The sequence below is a fragment of the Triturus cristatus genome, chromosome 12 (assembly GCF_964204655.1).
Source record: "Triturus cristatus chromosome 12, aTriCri1.1, whole genome shotgun sequence".
NCBI classification, from domain to species: domain Eukaryota; kingdom Metazoa; phylum Chordata; class Amphibia; order Caudata; family Salamandridae; genus Triturus; species Triturus cristatus.
In genome coordinates, this window is record NC_140595.1 from 281,104,436 (window position 1) to 281,127,849 (window position 23,414).

General features: G+C 48.5%; 1 protein-coding gene across 2 annotated transcripts in view; it reads right to left on the bottom strand.

Moving 5' to 3' along the window:
- The window catches only part of METTL25B (methyltransferase like 25B), a 380,958-nt gene that overhangs the window by 179,149 nt on the left and 178,395 nt on the right, over nucleotides 1-23,414 (bottom strand). For both annotated transcript variants that reach the window (XM_085637915.1, XM_085637916.1), the window contains one exon: nucleotides 713-926. In XM_085637915.1, the coding sequence (XP_085494041.1) occupies nucleotides 713-926 (214 nt within the window). The remainder of the gene's footprint in view (nucleotides 1-712; nucleotides 927-23,414) is intronic.

The following is a 23,414-nucleotide window of genomic DNA, read 5'->3' on the forward strand; positions in this document are numbered from 1 at the left end:
TATAGGATTTTCAACTGACATTCTTCACTGAACAAGTTCCTCATGCACCTATCCATATAACTAGTTCCCGAGACAGAACTCAATTTACCACTAACCTACACAAAACACTTTAAAATTTACTTTGAACAAACTCTTTATTAATCTGACACAATCGAACACCAAAGAGATCAGACAAAACCAATTGATGGCTTTTCTAGTTCTGCACAAAAGGAGCCTAGATTGGGAATACACTAGTATGTCATAGAAAAATTGATATGCAAATGCGAATAACATAAGACAAAATTTTGTGAGCTGTCTCTCCCATTTACTGTTTGCTTTTGAATATTATAACATGTTATTTTCTGAACTCACTGTTTAAGTTTTGGGCATGCATTTACTTGTTCATGATCATGTCCCTCAAAACCCACAATGTACAGGGACATAAATTCTACAGTAGACAATTTTTTCTGCCACCAGGATCCGACTCAACAAGCTTTTTCAAACTCAACCACTAGATAGAGTGAACAATGTGGGAAATTAGTATTTTAGTGAGAAAAGCTAATTTCAAACTGCAACAGAATTGTTTCCTAAGCATAACATTCAGCCTTCTAAACTTTGTCATTTTCTCAGTCAAAGTGTGTTCTTGTTTCAATTTAAAATCCTTGGTGGAAACCTAGTAAACATAAAGGCACTTAAGAAAAAAGTGATTTCTAAAGTAGTTTTAGAGACTAACCTTGCCCAGTTGACGAATTTCATGTTGCTTTTTCGGTTTCACATGCTTTCGGAAGATGTGGTTCAGCAGAGAGCTCTGACAGTGGTTGATATTGAATTCCTCTTGAAGGCTACTGCACACCTCACGGCTCTGGCACTTGGGAGTCCTGGGGTAGGCGAGGGCCTGTGCGGCGATTTTCAATGCCAGCAAAGACAGTGGCCACACAGATCTGTAACTAAAAGTACACAGAAGACGTCCAGTCAACTTGCAATACCACAGGTCCTGAAAAATTTCTTTGGATTAACACAAAGCTTTCCTGAGCTGTTGCCAAGTGCAATTTCCATTTACTAAACGGGGATATTGGGACCCATCACAGGAATTTGTACATTAATTTTTCAAGATCCAAAAGATGTGCCCTAACCCAGAACAAAGAAAAAAGCAAATGCAACAGATTATATATAATGCTGTTATTACTTGGTAATCTGATTTAAATTATTTTTGATACAAAACATCTCTTTATACTACTTTAGCACACATGTTGCTATGCTACGCTTGTATAGCACTGCACCTTTGGGGAACGCCTTCAGAGAGTTTGCAACATATTTTATTTTCACACTGTGGCTGTGTCAGTTGGCAGAGGGTGGATCTCATGGCCTACTGAAGATCTAGCAGGCCCATGTTATATGGTGCTCAATGATTTAGCAATTTCTGTGCCAATTCAAATGGATGGTAAGTGTTTAAGCAGGCCTGAATACATCTGCAGGACAAAGATGTATATGTATACATATATATTACCCAGTGGCACTCATCACTGGGTAGTTATAGTTAGGATCTTGTTTCCACAGGAAATGCATTCTTTGGTTGTTTATATTTGACAGATCTATATATATTTTACACCTCAGCACCTTCCTGGAAAGTTTCCGGGTGATCTGTTGAGTGGAGGCTGAGAAAAAGAGGGAGTCCCAAAATACGTTTTCCCCATTCATTTTTCCACTGGAACTTTAGATAAAGCTACAGGCCAAACGGCTTAACAGATTTACACCATATTTGGCAGAAAGCTAGATCGTGATCTAGAAAGAATATTTTTTTTGATTTGGTGTAAAGCCGTTCACCAGTTTTTGAGCAATTAATACTCAAAAACATTGTAGGGTTGAGAGGAGATCGGATTGGCTGCCACTACATCAACAATGATGTGGCAGCAGCCATTTTAGGACTTGGGACTCAGTCCTGAGTACTACTAAAAAGATTTTTAAAAGATATAAGGGGGAATAGGGGATACCCTGACCCCCTATTCCTGTTGGTGGGGTCCCAGAGGGACCCAGCCTGGGGCCAAATATGTTTTTTTTAAAAAATATCTTGCCCCAAATTGGCGGAAGATCTGCAGCAAATAATTAAAAATAAAAGTATGGGGGCACGTTGTCACCCTGATTGGCTCCATGATGCCCATGCTACTTCCAGGTGCCTTAATTTTGAACCAACTGCTAAATAAAAACATGTTTAAAAAAAAAGTATGGGGTGCAAGTTATAATTAACTAAGGGAGCGAGTTATAGTTACTTGAGATAACTTTAACTGGTGAATTTCAGTGGTTTTGTATGTTTAAAACACCATTTATACAACCCAGCCACGCATACCCTTCATCTGTGCACAGAGAGAGGCTGGATTAAGGGCCTGGCAGCAACCAACCACAAGGGGCCGAGTAGGGAGCTCCAGGGCTCCCGTGGCTCCACTGGCTGCCCTGCTAGCACCCATCCATCCATGCTTTTAAAAAAAAAAAAGGTTTTGGGAGGGGGTGTGTGTGGCCTCTCTCCCCAAGTCTTTACCGTCACTGGGGACTGCCATACCCCAGGACCGTATTATTTCTTATGGGGAGGGGGCCGTGTGTCACCCCTATCTTAGACTTTAGGGCCTCGGGAACCCCATCCCTCAGGGCCTTTCTTTTTAATTAAGGAGAGGGGGTGTGCAGCCCCCCTCCTTGAGCCACTATGGAACCCAGGACCTTTCTTATTTATTTTTTAAGGGGAGGGGTCATGCAGCCTCCCTCTCCGAGCTAATTGTGGCTCTGTGGACCCCATCCACTGGCACCTAAATTGAGTACCCCAGTGCCCACCTGGGGCAACCGCAAACACTTTGTTGGGGGCTGCGGGGGCAACCTCAGGGCCAGCGGCCCAGCCGTCTCCCTGCATGTACCCACCCTGGAGCTTTAAGAGCCGGCATTGATCTCGAATGGTGAGAGCAGGCGCTTTTTAAGCTCCTGCGCGGTGGGAGCAACCTTTCAGTTCAGTTTTTTTGTTTGTTGCATAGTTACTAAAACCTTTGCATTAAAACAATCGATAACACCATTCGTACACGTCTTTAAAGCCATTGATACACACTGTAAAGTGAAGTGCCGCACATGGCATCTGACAGGTGTTGGGTAAGTAACAATTGGTGCATACTAAAAGATTCTTTTGTTATCGTTGCGGTGTAAAAGAGGAAATAGTAGCGTCAGATTATGAGAAAGTTTCTTCGCAGTCAGCTTGATTTCCACAATAAAGTGCAGCGCAACAAATTAATGTTTGCAAATAAAACCTGGCAGGCGTGGGTTCAGCCAGGATATAGCTCCTTGTAGCACATTTTGTTGATGCAGCAAAATGATTTTTAAAAGGAGCAACAGTTTCATTTGAAAACCGGGCTCACTCCATTCCGCCTGATGCCAGGTCGTTTGCCAGATGCTCATAGTTCAAGAAAGTAAAGAATGGAAGCAGAGAGAGAAGAGCAAGAGGGAAGGGGAAAGATAGAAGGTCTCCCAGGTTTGCATCCCTGACACGGTGTACTGTAGAGACAATCAGGTTTCCGCTGTTTAGATTATTCATCGAAACGCCACGTGTGGTTTTTGGAGCAGTTTAAGAAGTTTTTATTTCTAGTGATGTTATGTGCGTAGCGATTTTCCTTTGAGAATTTACTGGAATCCGGGTTTTGATTTGATACAGTTGCAGACATGACGTTTTCGTTTAAAAGTAGGGGTCTTGGCAAGAGGGCATAGTGCTGAGTTCTTATCCTATGCCCACTATGTGATGAGCTTCCAGGTGCGTCTTCAACTGATAGCCCGACCGTCTCTGTAGTCGAGAGCTTGTGGCATTTTTTGCTCGGCCGGCATGAGATATTTTACCACTCGGCAGTTCAATTGTGTATCCCCCGGATCAAAGCATGCCAGCCCCCCTTGCCTCCTAGAGTGAATTTCTCTCTGTCTGAAGGGCGCCTTTAACAGCTGTTTCCTTTCTTGCAGGTACAGATTAAGTGCAGAATGTCTCCTGTTCCCGCATCACACAAGCTGCAAGCAGATTGGATCGGCGCCCTCTGCCAGGGTGGGAGATTCTGGGTGCATGGGAGGATGCCCAGTGGATGCCTAAGGAATTTCATTTTTAGTGTTTTGGGGTAGCCCTGGATGAAATATTTTTGAGGTCCAAGCTTTTTGTAAGTGTTAAAGGTCATTCAAGCATGAGATTTGGCTGAGAAAGTAGCTTTGTCCTTTATCAGTGAGAGTCGTTTTACGGACTTCCAAACCAGTTTCTTGAAAGTTGAGTGAGGAAGCTGTGTATTCCAAAGGTCGGTGAGCCCAACGATTTCCAGAGATTCCTGCAGGTAGCTTCTTGCAGGGGAGGTATTTCTCTGCTGGAGTTCTGACCATAAAAGTTGGTTTATGGTATTTGGAGTGGAGGATCTGATCTTGTTCCAGCAGATGATAAAAGTGCCATGCCTGGACAGAGATTGTTTTAGTAAACCAAACTCCAGCCTTACTTGGGCTGGCAAGGTGTCGTTTGGGAGACTGAACATAATTCTGTACGCTTTGACTAAGGTGCTGTCCAGTAGTTTGACATCTCGGCCCGCATTGCTTTGCCGCCATAGGTTATCATGGGTAATAGTTTGGCCCGTGCTACCTTTAGGAAGAGACTTAGTGTGGGCTCCATCAGTTTTGATGCTAGATTTTTCATTGTTATTGCTATAACCACCCATTTCCTTCTGATTTCTTCTTTCTGAGAGGTGAAAAACCCTTACTTATTGATAATGACACCTAGGTACTTATAGTCAGTGGTTGGTTCTATTTGCATTCCGCCCTGGTGCCATCTCCTCTGCCGACTCCTTTTGTTGTTAATGGTCATAGTCCTTGTTTTCCTGAAGTTGATTTTTAGGTTGTTCTCTATGGCACCTGGGTGTGACTGAGCAGGACTACATTATCGGTGTACATGAGATTAGTCGGTGTTTTGCCTCCTAACCTAGGTGCATGCGAGTTGCAGATGTTGAGTGCTTGTGGGAGGTCGGCCATGAATAGGTTGAATAGGGTGGGTGCGAGCACGCAAACCTGCTTCAAGCCTTTAGTTGTGGCCACTCTTCTAGAGAGGTGAGATCCCCCACCCAGTTTCACCTGGACCTGGGTGTCTGTGTGGAAAAGTGCCAAGATGTTTAGGACAGCTTGTGGAATTCCCAGTTACCAGCTTCCCCACAGTCTTCCCCTCTCGACGTTATTGAAGGCAGCACTGAAGTCGATGAAGCATAAGTGTAATGGATGGTTGAAAGTTTTGGCTGCGTCTATAAGTAATGTAATTGCAAGGATATTTGTTGTTGTACCTGATGTTTTGCAGAAACCAGTCTGATTTAAAGGTATTATTTTGTGTCTGCACAGGCTGTCAGGTCCTCTAGTACGGTGCCCGCAAAGTATTTTGCCTCATTGTTGATCAGTGCCAATAAGCTGTAATGGCTCCGCAGGAACATGTCACCACTCTTATGGATCGGTACAAAGGTTGAGCCCTTCCATCACTCTGGTATTCTATTTAATAATCTGACTTCAGAGAAAAGGGGTTGCAAAAGATTCGCCCAATTAGCCGCCTTCTGTTTGAACAGTGCCGGTGGAATGCAGTTCGGGCCTGGCACCCCTTCCTTTCTCCCGTTAGCAATCTGCTTCTTTATTAAGAGTGTCGTCAAGATACTGGTCTCACGCTCAGATGTGTGATGGGTGACAGGCATGGGTAACGCGGCTGCCTCCTTTAGGTCTGCACCTTGGCGGTCCCTAGATGAGAATCTGTGTAGATTGATTGTTTGGTCACCCCTAGTTTGATGATTGAAACGCTCAGTTAAAAATATTGCCCAAGTTTGTTCTGGAATGTGTGACGAGATGCCCTCGTGATGAGGGTGGATTATGGCATTCACCGTTTTCCAAAAGCGGGCGCTGCCATTGTTTATGTCATGCAGGAGCCTTGCCCAAGTTTCTTCTTCTTGCTCTTTGTTAATTCTTCATTTCAGTTTTTTGAGTGCATTTGTTTGTTGTCGCAGGTGGAGCCGAAGGCTTGAGGCCCCAGGCTGCCTTCTCAGAGCTCTTAGAGTGAGAGCTTTTTGAGAAGCTTTAATTAGACTTTTTGAGCTTTTGGGATCCTGTTTCCCCGGCTGGCAAGGATGTTTTTTCAGATGACAAGGCATAGAGATTAAAAAATGTAGCAGTAAAGTGTTCCCACTTGGTTAAGCGGTCCTTTGTGTCTGTTGCTTGTGACAGAAAGAGGTCAATTGCTGCTGTTGATAGGGACTCCACCTTTGACACCGCGCATTTGATCTGAGGTTTGAGGTGTAACTAGTGCCTAAGGCCACTTCTCTGTAGATGGAAGAGCGTGAAGTTGCTATTAAGAGTTTCTTGTGATGATTACTGTCTCCTTTGTCCCCCAATCTAAACCCATGAATGCAGGGAAACAGTGATAGGCTTACCAGTGTGTAAGGAGCATGTTGAAGAGGAGTAGTGTGATGGCACGGGGGGGGAGTCTCCTGGCAATTTGCCATTCAGAGACCTAAAGTTGAGATGTTCTAGGTCTTCCAGGAGGTGATTGTTCCTGCGCCTCTTGCTTCCTTGTAGCGGTGTGTATTTGGTCGGGATATTGCAAAGTGAAGTTTGGGTGCTCATTTTGCCGTTAAGAGACCTAAAGTTGAGATGGTCTAGGTCTTCCAGGAGGTGATTGTCCCTGCGCCTCTTGCTTCCTTGTAGCGGTGCGTATTAGGTCGGGATGTTGCAAAGTGAAGTTTGGGTGCTGGTCTCTTTGACTATTGTTGTGCAAAAAAGGTATAGGTTTAGGTCCCCAGAGACAGTGAAGTTTGGGGTTTCCATCTCAGTTATGAAGCTTGTTACTTGGCCTATTAGCTTTTCTGAGTCTTTGACTTTGTCTTTTGGATTGATGTATGTATTGAATAGCACCACCTCATCTTGTCCTCCCCAGAGGGTAATGGTGATCTTGCCTGCTACAGTGCCTGCAGAAGAAGTGCCAACTAGTGTTGCCAATGTTATGCTGGTCGGTGATACATAGGTTGCCAGTCCTCCTGATCAGTGGCCAAATTTGCTGCACTTTGCGGCTGATATGGCGAACCACATATAGACTTGTAGATAGTGTGGGTCAGCGAGCCATGTTTCCTGTAGCATGATGATGTCAAATGCATTTAGATACAGCAGGAATTTCGGATCCAAATTTGTTGAAAGGCCATTAACGTTCCATGAGCATAGGCAGAATGTGATGTCCTTGATTCTCGTGCCACCTTCTTTCTCTTGGCACCGTCAGTGCGTTTCTGAAAAGGTGTTTATGGTTCTGGTGATTAGTCCAAGGCCTGAAGGTCTATTTTGAGGTGCTGGTTCTGCCGAAGGTCTATCTTGTAGGTTCGCCATAGCATTGGGCCTCCATTGGGGTGATTGTCCCAAGTCCCCTCTGAGCACTCAGTTGATGCACCCTTGTGATTTTGTGAGTATGGTCCTTGGAATTGGTGCAAGTAGAGGTGACGGGTATCCTGGGTTTTGGTGAGGGGCAATGTCAATTCCCCAAGCTTTGAAGATACGATGTTCCGCTAGTACTCTCTGGTCGACTGTGGATGTTATCCATGTGGCCTTGGTAATCTCTGGCATCAAAGGGTTTGAGGGGTGGATGAACTCTATTGAGAGTAAGTCAGATGAGGTCAGGTCAGCAAGGATCGGGATTGCCTGCAACAGCCTTAAGATGTTCCCTCTGTTCAGAGTGTCTTGATGCCCTTTTGAAATGTACATGGGCTTAAAAAGCGTAGAGTTTGTTTCTAGCTGCATAATACTCAGTGATTGTGTTGGCTGTGCTGGTTTGTTGTTAAACATTCCTGTTCCGTGTTGGCGGATAAGGTGAGTTGCTTCCTTTAGATGCATTTACACACCCTTGCTAGGTGATCTCTGTGTTGCTTTCTCTGGATTTGTTTCGATTGTGATTGCCCTGGGGTATGCCTGTTCGGGGGAGTGCAGGGGGTTCTGTTCTATCTAGGCGGTGTGCTGCCGGCTTGGGCGTTCATTGATGAGTGGGGCTGAGTGTCCAGTAGTGTGCACCGTGTCTCTATAGGACCCAGTTTTGTTGTCTGAGTAATCGTGGCTGAGCCCATTACTTGTGTGCCTGTTTGTCTCCATGTCCTTTGGGGCTGCTGGCACTGATGCTGGTGTGTGTCTCTGTTGCTGCTGGCGGCCAAGTCTACTCTCGGGTGGTGGGAGTAGTGAGATCTGGACCATGGGACAGATTATTGCTGCTTATATGTGGAGCCTTCTCACATAATGTCGGAGCTCCGTTTTTGTTTTGGTTTTCTGTACAAGATCGTAAGGTGTTTTGTGAGGGGAGGGAGACTCTTTGGTCACATTGGTTGTCAGGTTGGTTGTTGAGAGTCGACTGATCCTTGTTTTGAGTGGTTAAAGCATGTGGCTGTATGTATGCTTTTGCGCATCGTTCAGAGAAGATGGGGAAGAGTGGTGTTGGGTCCAATAGAGTTTTCCGATTGCACACTTTCCTATTTCGCTGACGGCGTTGCTTGGAGTTGAGCTTCAGGGCGTAAACACCTTCTTTAGGCACCTTGGGCGATACTCCAAGCGATCCTGTTTTCCAGGCAGCTTCCTTGATGACTGAGCCTGCCTGCTGGCTGTGTTGGCACCGAAACAGGTTGTTCAAGTTGTTTTGCTGTCCCTGAACTGCCCCGGGGGCCATGTTACTTCCAATTAGAGGTGCGCTTGTAGGAGCTGTAGCTGAGCTTCAACATGCTATTTAGCATTGATGGGAGAGTTGATAGTTTCTCTACTATGACGCTGCAGCCATAGTTGGTTTGGATCTCAGATTGAGCTCTCTTTAATCTTTATTAGATCGTTGAGATCCCTCAGTTTCTCATCAATGCATGCCGTATACAGTGCCAGGGTGTTTAAAAGGGAGAGCTGGATATCCATCTTGTCAGACTGATATTGGAGCGCTTCGACGGCCAGTTGCATGGTATTTAGGAGGGAGACTCAAGTGCTGCCGGCTTGTTCTTTGGAGGTTGCGGCCCCCTTGGGCTCATCCTCAGTCGCCTCGCTAGTCGTTTGGCTGCAGTTGTGTGAATTTACTTTGAGCTCCTTGGCCGGAGGGGCCCTGTGTTGCTGATCGGGCGAGTATGCAGCTAGCATATCCTCCCATTCTTGTGTGTTCAGGTAGGAGTGGATCGCCCTCCCCTCCTTCTGATGGGTTAGGCCAACGGTCCCACCTAACCCTTTCCCTCCAGGTGGCCTGCCTGGATGGGGTGACAGCCAGGCTATTGCAGGCGTTGATGCGATTGTGTTCGGAGGGCGCGGTGTTGATACCGGCATGGTGTTACTGCCGATCGATGGTGAGATGGGGCTAGCATTGGGTCCAGATTTTGCTGATCGTTCTGTATACTCCTCTCAGAGCGTATGATTCCTATAGTGCTGCTCTCTTTTTGCGGCAGGATGAAGCCGGCCACTTGACCCAGCTCTGACTGAGTTGTCTGCGTGCTCCTCGCTGACCGTTTTGTTTCTGTATCTATATGGGGTTGGTTGTGGCCGAGTCCGTCTTGTGTAGGCCCCCATGAGCCAGCTGTTTTTAGAGTAGGAATTGAGCGTGCTGAGCGTCTGGGTTGTGCCGGTCCCCCCTCCATGGCCAGTGATGGAGCCAGATCAAGCGCTAGATCTGTTGCTGGAAGTGTTGAAACTTGGAGCTTGTTTTGGTCTTGTTGTGGTGCTCCTTGTTGATTGATTTGTTGAGGTTTCTGGTTGCCCTAGTTGCCCGGCTGGTGGCAAATTTTGTTTCACTGTGGTCAGTGTGGCATTTGAGGTCCCAGGCTGTTTGGAATTGAGTTGCTGTGTGGGAGTGGGCTAGCCGGGTCTTCGATGCATGGACAGGCCTCTTCCTGCAGCAGTGGAAGGGGTGATAGAAGTTGTAGTTGTAGAGGTAGTAGAGGGGTTTGAAAACCCTTGATGGTGGCATTGCTTGAATAAAGAGCAGAACCTGACTTTAAGAAAAATGAATTTTGTGTAGATTTTCGGTTGAGTTGAATGAGTTGAGAGGATGTGATGGGTTGAACTGCTTGGTGGCGCCATGTCCTTTGGTTCAGAGTCAGTTGAAATTAGTGAGGAATGGACACTGTGCTGGCAGTGGAGCGTGACTTTTGTCTCCTTCCTCCCCACCCCCGGCCTGGGGGGAATGGCCACCTAGTTCTCCCTGACCTCATCTGCGGCCTGGAGCATAGTGCTGGGGGCTGTAGCATTGCAGTGAGATCAGGTGGGCCGTGATGCCAGGCACCAGGCTTCTAGGGCCCCGGTGCTTGATGCTTAGTACTTGGTGCTTGGCAGGGCCCCCAGGGGAGCAATAGTGGACTGCTGCTGAGAGGCGAGCCCTGCGATGGCGGAGGCGCCGGCACAAAATGCTCCCTCCTGTCTTCTGCACGCCCACTGTCCACTGTGCGCTGTCCTCCCTCTCTTGCTATAGTACTTTTACTTGCGCTTGCAAGGATGCCAAGAGGTAAGTGGTAGGAGGTAGAGTGGTGGAGCGGTGCTGGCGTGGCAGACTGGCGGGATTGGGGGAGAGATTACCAACTGAGCAAGCCGCATTGGCCTAATGCCGACCGCTTCCGCTCATGTAGGTCTCTTCCTCAAGGTCCTAGCCTCTCCACCCGCCTTCGCCCCCGTGAAGTGTTGTGCTCCCCGCCGCTCACTCACCCACCACACTTGCCGCCCCGTTTTGTCCAGGCTGTTTTGGCCACTGTCTCTGTCCTGTCCTGGCTTCGTGGGTAGATGCTTTAGATTCAGCTGCTGGGTCCACTATTAAGCCGTCCAAGCCCCTCCAGGGGCTGTCGGAGCTAGCCAGCCACTGAGTCAGAAGCTAGCGGTAACCGTGGCCGTAGTCCAAGGCTGCGGCCGTGAGCTGAGCTTAGAGCGCGGAGCCGAGGGTGTGTTCTGGAGATAAGATGCTCTTCAGAGAGGTCAGAAGGGTCAGGAAGGCCGGTGCCTCTGCTGTACAGCGGCTGATTCTCCTCCGGCGCACACCTTACACCTCGCTCCATGACCCCGCTGCTCCCTCGCTCCTCGGTGCTCGATGCTCTCAGCGCACAGCTACCTGGGCTGCATTCAAAAAATGGCTGCACGATAACCTCTTGAGTCACCTTTTCTCTGTGTCTCTCCTTATGTTCACTGCCCTGTTGGGTGGACGGTTAGACAGCTGGATGGTAGGGGGATGATCCAACTGACCTCCACGGACTCTCTATTCACCATTCACTACTCAGCTAAACCAGCAAAAACCAGGCAGGAAGACAGGTGCATGGGGGGAGGGGGAGCAGGAGCTCAAGGTACCCCGCAAGCCACACCGAGTCCTAGCAGGGCCGCTTCTGCAGGAGTTGCGGGCTCACACTCTGCAAGAGGCAGCTAATGCCGCCGCGCCCAGCCTCTCTCCTTCCGTGTCTCTGATTGGCGCCGACGCACTGGACCCACTGATGCAGGAAACCGCTACTGGGGTGCCTGGCTCACCCAGACGGTACTGCACTTGGAGCAGCGGCAAATGCAGTGAGTGCGGTAGAAGCCGCAAGTCAGCAGCCTGAGTCTTCAGCTGGAAGTCGGCGATTGGCAGTCGACGGTCTGCAGCCGTCTCACTTGGAAGCGGTGGGAGCAACCTGAGTTTTGCAGGCAAGGAAACATATGTCTTCTTCCACCCAGCGAGACCATTTTTAAAGCTCCCACAAGATGGGAGCAGACGTGTTGCCAGCTCTAACAGACAAAGAAACTACTGTGTCTCGGGTGTGGGCTCCCCGGGACATAGTGAATAAGCTGGCTGTAGGGGATGGGAGCTGAGAGCTGGCCCATTCAGGCTCATGGTTGGGGGGCAGCATGCTGCCCTTCTGTTTAATTAAGGCTTGGCCCCAGGGGAAGTGTTCCCCATGGCCAATTAAGGCTTAGGGAGGGGGGCTTAGGGCCCCCACTTTAGTTTAAATCGGCCCTAGGGGAATTGGTCCCCGGGGTTTTACAGGACTGTGGAGGGGAGCTAAGCCCCCCCTGCCATTTATTCAAAGTTTGGCGTAGGAGAATGTGGTCTATGTGGCCTCCTAAAGGCTTAAGAAGGGGGACCTCGAACCCCCTCCCCAAAATATGTGTTTGCGTCCCCGGGGGATATTTTTTTTTGTTGTTGTTTCATAGAAGTGCTGTTTAAAAAAAAATTGCTACGGATCCTCTACAAATTTGAGGCAAAGTTAAAAGAAAATCTTTTGGCCCCAGGGGGTTGGAGGGGGCAGGGTCCCTCTGGGAACGTCCACCAGGTCTAGCAGCCCCCTTATATTTGTACCTTTTTTTCTAGGACTTGGGAACTGAGTCTTAAGATGGCTACTGCCACATTGTTGTTGATTTTGTGGCAGCCAAGCAAATCTCAGCTTAAGACTTTTCAGGACTGCGGATCCACCACAGCGTGATATATACAAAGATTTTGAGCAGTAATTGCTCAAAAACTACAGAACGGATTTACATAAAACCACAAAAAGCACACTTTCTGGACCAGGATCTGGTTTTCTGACAAATTTGATGTAGCTTCTTTCAGCAGTTTTTGCGGTATAGCTGATTAATTTTCCAATGGAGAAAATGCATTTTGGGACCCTCCCTTTTGTTTGGCCCTCACTTAAAGAATCACCCTAAAACTCTCCAGGAAGGGGCCAGTTGTATAAGACTTTCCTGTGGAATGTTCTGTGAAGAATAGTCAAATGGTTCCAAAGTTATTAGAACAACAAACAAATGATTTCCCTATAAAACTTTGGCATGGTTTGACAAATTTGCACAAAACTTTCCCAAAAAAAGTTCACCCACTTCGGCTACTTCATGGAATGTATGGCTCTGATCTATCAAGCAGGGGATCAAGGAAAAGAGTGAGCCCCGAAGTGCAATTTCCCATTTTAATTCCCAAAGGAAACTTTGCTCTTAGATACAGAAAAGATGACTGGACAGAATGAAACAAAATTTGGCAGAAAGTTAGAATTTTTCTCAGAAAGCGTCCTTTTTGAGATTTGCTGTAAATCTGTTCAGCTGTTTATGAGAAATCAGTGTATAAAGACGGCCTCAGGTTGGCCTTAAAACGTTAGGTATATTTGGACAGTTTGTGTCCAGAGATGCTCTAACTGGCCAATTGAAAAGAGGCTAGTCAATTCTGATTAGCTGGCAAAAATATGAACAATATGTTGTGGCAGACTTTACAGGACTCAGGGACATGGTCCACTAAATCCTGAACATCTGACTAAAAAGGGGGTAAGGAGACCACACCCTGACCACCAAGGGCATGTGGGTTTCAAGGGAAACCCCACTTGATCGGATGTCCACAATGTGAACAACATGTTGTGGCAGCCATTAGAAGACTCGGGTTCATGATACCTATTGAAATGTTCGGTAGTGAAGGCCTGTGTTTGAGGGTCACAAAAAGGAACACATATGAAGTGAGATAACAGATTTTAGTCCAAATATAAATCATTTGTTGGTGGTGTTTTACTCATTTCAGGAATTCTGGTGAATTTTCAGGTGAGTTGTCCTTTGAAAAATGCTTACATTCTGCTGGGGTTCGTTGAACCATGTTCAACTGTTTTCTCTCACTGTTTTCTCATATATGTTAGGGAAGGTGCACCAGAAGCTAAAATGAGAGTATGTTTTTAATAAATTCACACTGGCTTCCTCCGCCATGTCAAAATAAGGTCTGATATTCTGAGTAAAACTTGTACTTCCAAAAGCAGAAGTAACATCCTGTCAAGTTTATTCGCAAGTGTTCTATGACAGCTTCCCACAGGGCTCCAATGAACAACTAGAGTGCTAACATTCTATATGTATTACAAAAGAGTGGCACATTTTAACGGCATCTTGATGGAATCAAAGCTGTAAAACTACGGCACTTCCTTTAGAAATGAATAAAATGAGGGGTTTCTTTTTGTCATAGAAACGAAGGTTAGTGCTCTAGCAAAGTAAAATGAGGATATATTTTCAATGAGTTCTCAAATATCTTTCTCATTCATTTCAGTAAAACATTCTGACATGCAAAGTGAAACATTTAATTGCAACATCAGCAGCAGTCTGTAAGTTAAATCCCCAGTAATCAACTACAGCATCACCAAATAGTTCTATTTGACATCTAGTGCGCAATCATTCTGAATTTGTGACAAATGTGAGGCACTCCTGAATGCCATTTTGTTGGATTTGGAGCTGCTGAATGTAAAGCCTTTCCTGCAGAAAAAGGAAGGCCCAAGTAAATGAACACTGCAGGTATGAAACCAGTGGGTGAAAATGAGACGGGAGATTGTGACCAAGCCCAAGGTGGGTGGCGACAGACACATAAGTCCAGAACACTCAGACAGGCTGCAGCAAACACTTAGCACCCTTCTGGCCCCCTGATGCCACCTCTCTGAGCTAAGAAGAGCAACTGCAATTAAGAGGCTCCCCAAATGTGACAATGAGGTGAGCCCCTGCCTGTGCTACGATTAACAGCCAGAGGGCCATGGGTTAGATCCACTGTACCCCGTATAATATGGCGGCGCCCTGAGCTGAAGCAGCGTGCCCACTCAAAGGAGCTGTCTAGAGCATGCTCAGCCTCACGAAGGCTTGCTCCCTGCCCTAGACGGAAAAAATGATGAACCCGGGAGAGTTTGGAGTGGTGGACCTGAGCGGTGCTACTGGGAGGGACTGTGTCTTCTGCAGGATGGCAGCCCCTCGTCAGGCCTTGTTGCGCCCATAGCTAGCCAACTGAGCTGCGAATGGAGGACCTAGGCACAGAGCCCTTGCACAGGAGAGGTATATTTCTGTGTCTGTTTTTAAGTGCTTTGATGCAAGCAACATGCTTTGGCCCTTGGGAGAGGCGAAATCGATTGGGTGTGGCGGTGGACATTCAGGCCTCATAATGATGGTGCTGGTTCATACCACTGATGGCTTGAAGCACATACTAGGTGGGTTGTGTTGGTGGGTGCTTCTGGGGACCCTAAAGAGACAAAGACTAACATTCTCCAAGAAACAAAGTGAGTACAAACTACCTACAGTGTAGGGTTCCTGAACATAAAACCCCTGAACAGCAGATGGATGGGAGGAAGGCCCCCGGGTTGGGCTTTCTTTAGTGCATTTGATCTGCAGCCCATAACCTGGCGAAGTTTCATGGGGCATGTATGACTAACTTGGCGTGTACACAAACTACACATGGACAGGGGTCGACAACCTAGCTTTCGCCTGCCGGTCCCTGGTGGCACACTACCGAAAAAGAGCCCTTCCTCTCGAGGATGCAGACAACATGGCAGCCACAAGAACCAAATATGAAGCGACTAATAAAGATCTCCTTCAGATGCGATCAACTAAAAAGGGAAAGACAGGCACTAAGCTAACCGACAAAGATCTGGAGCGGGAGCCCACTACTTAAGCGGATGACACAGAGGCTCTCACTAAAGATTTCATGATGCATTTCTTCACTGAAATAAAAATTAAATTGACGCTGGAATCTGCAGGACAAGGGCACCAGAGTTGACTCCCTAGAGATGATGGAAGAGGACGGAAGATGAGCACACCCTAGACCTAGAGGAATATCGTTCTCGCCTAGTGGCCATGAGCGAACAACTGCCATTCTTCAGGAAAAACAGGAAGATTTCGAAAATGTATCACATCAATGTAACCACACACTTAGGGAAGTGGTCTTGGGCAGGGAGAGCAAAGACATGAAAGTATATATCTAGAGCCTTGCAGAGGTGATTCTTGAGGATCATAGTTCTGATCCGCTTTTGCATTGACATAGCCCATAGAGCATTGACTCCAAAATCCAAGCTGTGCCCTGATATACTGGTCTGTTACCGCCACTTTTAGGACAATTCTGGAGGTGGCCCAATCCAATATAATGGGGACGACATACACATTTTCCAGGACCTATCCACTATAACCCTGTTTAAACGCTGAGACTTCTGCCCGTTCACTACATTCCTGTATGAAAACTACATTAGATACAGATGGGGGCACCCCTTTCCCTTAATATTTGAGTGGCTGGGCAAACACGCTGGACCACCAAATCATTGCATGAGGCTTTTGGAGAGACAAACTTTTTTCCTCCTAACACAGATGTGGTGATGCAGTCAGAGCCGTTGTGCCCAGCAAGCCCAGAGTGGAAACAGACACGACGTAGGAGAGGACGAAAAAATCTAAAACTGGAGAAAATACTGGTGGACTGCAAGGCAGCACTGGAGCAGGTACAAAAAGTGGGCGACCCGTCAAAAACTCACTTGGGCGAGCCAGTGTCCCCCACTTAGGTGGTGGAGACGACATGACAGGGGATTGAATCTGCCTCCTGCCCCTCTGATGACAGAGTCAGAATGGACTTATCGATGGGGACCATATGGGGTCACAGTACTAGCTGGTATTTGAAGAAGAGAACGCAGGCCGAAGCAGGTACCTACCTAGTCCGGGATCGACAGTGGCCTTATTTCCCACCTTTCCAGGACTGGGACTTTCAATTTTTCTTTTTGCTCATTTAACATTGTGCTCTTTCAAGGTGAGACAACAGTATGAATCATAAATTGTGATGTGCTCCTTTCCAGAGGCTTTCCTCTTTATTTCACTTGTTGGTTTGTTATTGCTAATTCTTTGCCCACAACCGTTGTTTTGGGGATTATGAGATACTGGGAAAGGTTAGCTGTCAGCCACAAGATTCTCCGATACATAATACTCGACCACTTACACAGGAAAGCACAACACTACTCTACCTACCACAACCATGGTGATGAACGTGTTTAATGTAATCATGTACAATGTGAGGGGTCTCAACAACCCACACTATCCTTCATAAACTAATCTTGTTGCACAACAATATCAGGCTTATTCAGGAAACTCTCCTCTTAAAACCTGACCGCTCTTTCCTGAAATCAAGGGACTGTCCAGGCCATTATTTCTTGTAAAAAAGGAAGAAAGCAACAGAGGTGGTAATCCTAGTACAGGTGTCTCCCACCAGTGGATCACGACCTACCAGGAGCTCCCAGACACCTTCAAAGTAGCTCGCAGCCTTGAGTTTATTTTTAAATAAGTACAGGATCACATTTTTCTTTTGACTTTAAGGGAAGGATGTGTTTAGTTTACATTATTAGCATCAGGCTGCAGATAGCAGAGCCTTATAATGAGCAATGGTCAGCCAGATGTATGGGCTAGGATGGATCAAAGACGTGAAGAACTGGAGCACTGAAGTATTCAACTCTTAAATAAAAGACCTTGTGGTCTCAATAATGGAATGTGAGAACAAAATTATGTTTTTGAATGCCCCTCCCCGCTCCCGCCTCCCTGCTGTCCAGCCCTCCCCGACTCCTACTTAATGGCGGCCACTGTGCGGGGACAGGCGAGCAAGACCACTGACTCATTGTCAGTGAAATTGCTCTCCCTCCCTCGCAGCTCCACCATTAAGTGAGGCCTTCCCCCAAGCCCCTGCACTCTCGAGTGTTGGTGTTTGAGGCCCTCCTCCACCCGCAGGTTTCACCTGCGCCTCATCCCTGTTGGTCCAGTGGACCTCTGTCTCCATTCTCTTGCTCCGCTTGTTCTCTCCTTTTTCACTCGTTTTTTCCCTCACTTCTATCTCCCCCCTTCACTCTCTTTCTGGGTCTTACCTCCATTTTCTGTCGTTTTCTCCTCATTTCAAGCTCCCCCCTTCACTCACCTGTGTCCTCTGTCTTTCCTCCACTCTTTCTTGCACTTTTGCTGCCTTATTTGCACTTTTCTCTCTCTTTTTGCATTTTTCCTTTAACCTTTTTCAGCCCGTTTTCCCCCACCTCTGCTGCCCCTGTGGCCCCCCCCCCCCCACAGCACGACCAGTGCGACCGGCCCAATCCAGCTTCCCTTCCCGCTCCCGCCTCCCAGCTGTCCAGGCCTCCCCGACCACTACTTAATGGTGACCACTGCGCGGCCACTGTGTGGCCGCGCCTCCGGGGTGCCAAAGGCAAGCTCGTCTTCGCCAGTCCGTGACCCGACTGCGACCAGCGCCAGGAACCCTGGATCTCTGCACCGCCAACGCTACGACCCAGCGGCACTCCACGCTCTCAACCCAGGCCGCAACAACAACTGCAAGCTAGCATCACCAGCTGACACCCACGGACCCTTCAGCTGTCACCGCTGCTGGCCCACCTGCAGCACCGCCAAGACCACTGACCCAGAGCAATCCACCCGCAACAACACAACCGAACCTAAGACCCTGCAATGCACCCTCCTCAACGTCCGATCCCTCCACAAACACGCCACTGAAATCTGGGACCTCCTCGACAGCACTACCCCGGACGTAGCATTCTTTACCGAAACCTGGACCAACACCACCTCGGGACCGGACATTGCAATTGCCATTCCCCAAGGATACAAGATCTCCAGGAAGGACCGCTCCACCCGCCCGGGAGGAGGAATCGCCATTGTCCAAAAATCCACCCTCTGCCTGAGCACACTCCCCGACGAGCCCACAGACCTGATGGAACACCTTCACTTCAAGATACTGACCAGCCCTATCTCCACCCTCCGAGGAACCCTCATTTACCAACCCCCTGGACCCCGTGGACTTTTCGCCAACTCCATCACTGACATCATCTCCCCGCATGCCATCGCGTCCGCCAACTACACCCTACTGGGAGACTTCAACTTCCACCTCGACAACCAGCTGGACCCCAGCACGACATCCCTCCTAGACAACCTCCACAACATTGGACTCCGCCAGATCGTGACCGAACCCATGCACTCAGCAGGACACACCCTCGACCCCCTCTTCACAACAGGAAACTCCATCACCTTCAGCCACTCCATCGAACTCCCATGGACTGACCATCGATGTGTCCACTTCACCTTCAGAACACCCACCATCCATAGACACCAGCACCTGCTCCCATGAAGAAACTGGACCAGAATCACCGACGATCCTCATCACTCGGGAACTCCACCCCAACCATCGCGTAAAACGACAACGCCAACACCGCAGCCCAAACCATGCACAGATGGATCTCCGACAGCGCCAACACCATAGACCCCCTCAAGAAAAACAACAACACCCACGCCAAGAAAGCTAGATGGTTCACCACCAAACTTCGAGAGTCCAGACGCACTTGCCACTGCCTCGAAAAGGCCTGGAGGAACACCAAATCCACAGAAGCCCACAAAAACTTCAGAGCCGCCACCAAGGCCCACCACCAACTCATCAGAAAAACGAGGAAAGAAGCGATTGAAGACAGAATCTCCACTCATGCACACAACAGCAAAGAACTCTTCAACATCATCAAGGAGTTCGCCCAATCCACCAACGAGTCCACCGACATCCCTCCCTCACAAGACCTCTGCGACAAACTCAGCAAATTTTTCCAACACAAAATCAAGAGCATCTACGACAACTTTGACGAAGACAACCAACACACTGAACCCTCACCAACCACTCCCGACACCCTGAAGCCAGCGATAGACAACTGGACAGCCCTCACCACCGAAGACACACTGAAGACGATAAAGTTAATCCACTCCGGGGCCCCCATGGACCCCTGCCCCCGCCACATTTTCAACAGAGCTGCCGACACCATCGCACCCATGGTCTGCAACACCATCAACCGCTTCCTGGCAACCGCCTCGTTCCCTGATGACTGGAAACACGCTGAGATCAACCCCCTCCTGAAGAAACCCTCGGCGGACCCCACTGACCTAAAAAACTACAGACCCATCTCCCTGCTCCCGTTCCCAACGAAAGTCAACGAGAAAGCCATCAACAGCCAACTCGCCACATTCATCGAAGAGCACAACATCCTCGACTCCCCCCAATCCCACTTCAGAAAAAACCACAGCACAGAAACCTCCCTTATCGCCGCAACAGACGACATCCGTATCTTACTAAACAAATGAGAAACAGCAGCCCTCATCCTCCTCACCCTCTCAGCGACGTTCGACACAGTCTCTCACCGCACCCTGATACGCAGACTCCATGACGCAGGGATCCAAGACAACGCCCTCAAATGGATCCGCTCCTTCCTCTCTGTCAGAACGCAGCGGGTCAGACTCCCCCCTTTCTTCTAGGATCTTACACCGACCAACTGCGGGGTCCCCCAGGGGTCCTCCCTCAGCCCTACGCTCTTCAACGTCTACATGGCTCCGCTCGCCCCCATCGTCAGAACCTACCGACTCAACATTGTGTCATACGCAGAAAACACCCAACTCATCCTCAGCCTATCCAACGAACCCAACACCGCCAGACACAACTTTTGAGAAGGCATAGAAGCCGTCGCCAAATGGATGAAAAACAGCTGCCTACAACTAAACACCAACAAAATGGAAGTACTCATCATGGGCCCGAACCCAGACGCCTGGAACGATACCTGGTGTCCCCCGCCCTCGGAAGCCCGCTCACCCCCACGGACCACGCATGCAACCTGGGAATCATCCTGGACTCAAGAGCTCAAAATGGACCGCCAGATCAACTCCGTCTCGTCCTCCTGCTTCCACACCCTCCGCCTCCTACGTAAGACCTTCAAATGGATCCCCCTCATACACAGAAAGACCGTCACTCACGCCCTGGTCACCAGCAGGCTCGACTACTGCAACACACTCTATGTCGGAATAAACAAAAACCTCACCCGCAAGCTACAGAACATCCAAAATGCCGCCGCAAGAATGGTCCTCAACCTGCCAAGAGACTGCCGCATCTCCCAGCACCTGCGCACACTCCACTGGCTCCCCATCAAAGCTAGAGTCACCTTCAAGATGCCAACCCACGCTCACAAGGCCCTCCACGACACCGGACCAGCATACCTGAATAGCTGACTCAAATTCCACGCACCCCAAAGGACCCTACGATCAGCCCAGCTCTCCTACGCCGTGGTCCCCTGCACCAGAAAGACCAGATCGGGAGGCCGCTCCTTATCCTTCCACGCGGCCAGAGCCTGGAACGAACTTCCGCTCCGACTCAGACAGATAACATCTGGCTCCTCGACAGACCCCCTCCTTGATGGACTGGAACCTGCGAACCCCCCTCACACCACCCAGCGCCTTGAGACCCTTACGGGTGAGTAGTCGCGCTTAACAAACAACTGATTTGATTTGATTTAAATAGGAGAAAAATGAAAAGTTACCTTAATGATTAACTCTTCATTTTCATTTTATCCCATTTCAGAGTGCTGCATTTATAAGCAGCATGCCTTTTGCTCCCACTGACCAGGAGACATTGTTGTGCCATATTTATAACTGAATTATAGTCCTTTTGGGAGAAATTTAAAAAGTGAAGAAAACGTTTTCTATGAAACATTAAGTATTAATGTATATCTTCACTTTAAATTAAGCCAAATACCTTTTAATGTTTTATGAGGCATGTTTATTCACTTAAAATTCCTCCCATTTAAACAAATGTATTTTTTTGTTATAAATATGGCACCATGTCTACGGGCCACTGGAGTTTATGAACGTGGAACTTGGAAATGGGAGAAAATGTAAATGAGGAGTTTTATGGATTCCAGACAAAGTTAACTCTTCAGTTTAATTTTCTTGGTACAGTGCCATATTTATAAGTGGAAAATACTGCTATTATTTTAAGTTGGTGAAATTTAAAGTGCAGAAAAATGTTCCATACTGTGAACAGTTTTGCAGAACATTTTTCTGCACTTTAAATTTCTCCCATTTGTGGTATACATGTAAAGGTGCCACAAATGGCGAATGGTATGTCCTGTGCCACCAGGAAATATGACATGGTCTCTTAGTCACCTGTACACATATATCCCATTTATATACTTTTCTTCTTTAATACTTTATTCGATAGATATTTATCATAAAAGTACAAACATGTAAAGTACATAAAAACAATCCATCCATAGTACTACAATTACATCCAGAACAGCAAATAGCGAAACAAGCATTTACAATGCAATGGTCTCGGCAATGTTAAAGTTAGAGCTATTGGCATTGCTCATGACATTATTTTTGTATGATTTTTTAAAAAGCATTTAAAGGAACAGCATTGTTATTTACAATGTCAATAGCTTAATCACTCAAATGCGGGACCTATTGCATTTTGCACACACACAGAGCACCCCCCACCACCCCGGAGTGCCCAGCCCACCCGCCACTTAAAGTGCAATAAACGTGATACAGCGATGTCTCTGTGTCTCCGGCCTGGTGCAGGGTGACAAGCCCATGATTTATGGGTGGGGGCGGGGTTGTGTGAGCAGCCAGGAATGAGGGAAATGCGGTGAGGGAGACTGTCACGATCCGCGCTCGGGTGGCGCTGAGTGACGCATCTCCTCTACCCCTGGACTACGGCCGAGCAACTCGGCGACCGCAAGAACTACATCCCCCAGAACTCCCGGTAGTTCCCGTCCCACGTGACAGTTCACGCTGCCGGAAACGCTGAAAAGCGGCCAATTCCGGGGAAGCAGTGCCGATGATTCTCTGAAGCCTTCGGTACCGGAAGACCCGAGCGGATGGTTCTCCTCAGCGGCTTGAACTCCAGACCACGAGAGACTCCGACCACGCCTCTACTGCTTCTTGTTCCTCGCTCGGCAGCCTGTGAGTATTTGAGACAGGAACTGCCCGACTTTAGCCCTTTCGACTTAGACGCAACCTCGGACCATCGAGGGAGAGCGCTAAGAGGCAGACAACGCCCACGGATTTCCGGGCATCTCCACCTGGGGGTTTCGCTCCTCTGCTCCCGGCTCCTCCTGGAGCATTGAGTAGCAGCGCAACGCCACAGGCAGCGCCCACGGATTTCCGGGCATCTCCACCTGGGGTTTCGCTCCTCTGCTCCCGGCTCCCCCTGGAGCATTGAGTAGCAGCGCAACGCCACAGGCAGCGCCCACGGATTTCCGGGCATCTCCACCTGGGGTTTCGCTCCTCTGCTCCCGGCTCCTCCTGGCGCATTGAGAAGCAGCGAAACGCCGCAGGCAGCGCCCACGGATTTCCGGGCCACAGCTTTCCCATAGTATCGCGCTCCTCGGCTCAAGACCTTGCTGAGCCTAGAGTAGCAGCGCAGACACCTGACAGGACCAACCTCCACCTCTTCCGCGAACCTGATCGCCACAGCGAGGTTCTTACAGTTCCGTGACGTAACGGTGCTGGAGACCTTCGTGCGCTCGGAAAGGAGGAGAAGACAACCCTTCTCGTTCCCTCCACAGTAGACGGAAAGAGACGACCGGTAAGAGAGCTACACACAAGGGGGAGCCAGGGGAAGGGGTAAGGGAGCCATCACTCATTGTGTGTTTGTCTATTTCACAGATCTCCCGCCCAGCCGTCCCTATCCGTCCTTCCCTCGCTCACCTACCCCTTTCGTCCGAGTGTATTACACATCCGCCGGACTAGGGGCAGATGGGAGGTGGACCCCTTTAAGCTTCAGCGTCATCCTGAGGAGCGAAACCAGTGGGATCCCGACAGAATCATCGGCCCACGAATTATCTCCTCCCGATCACGCTGTCGTAGACCATGACCACCTTAGA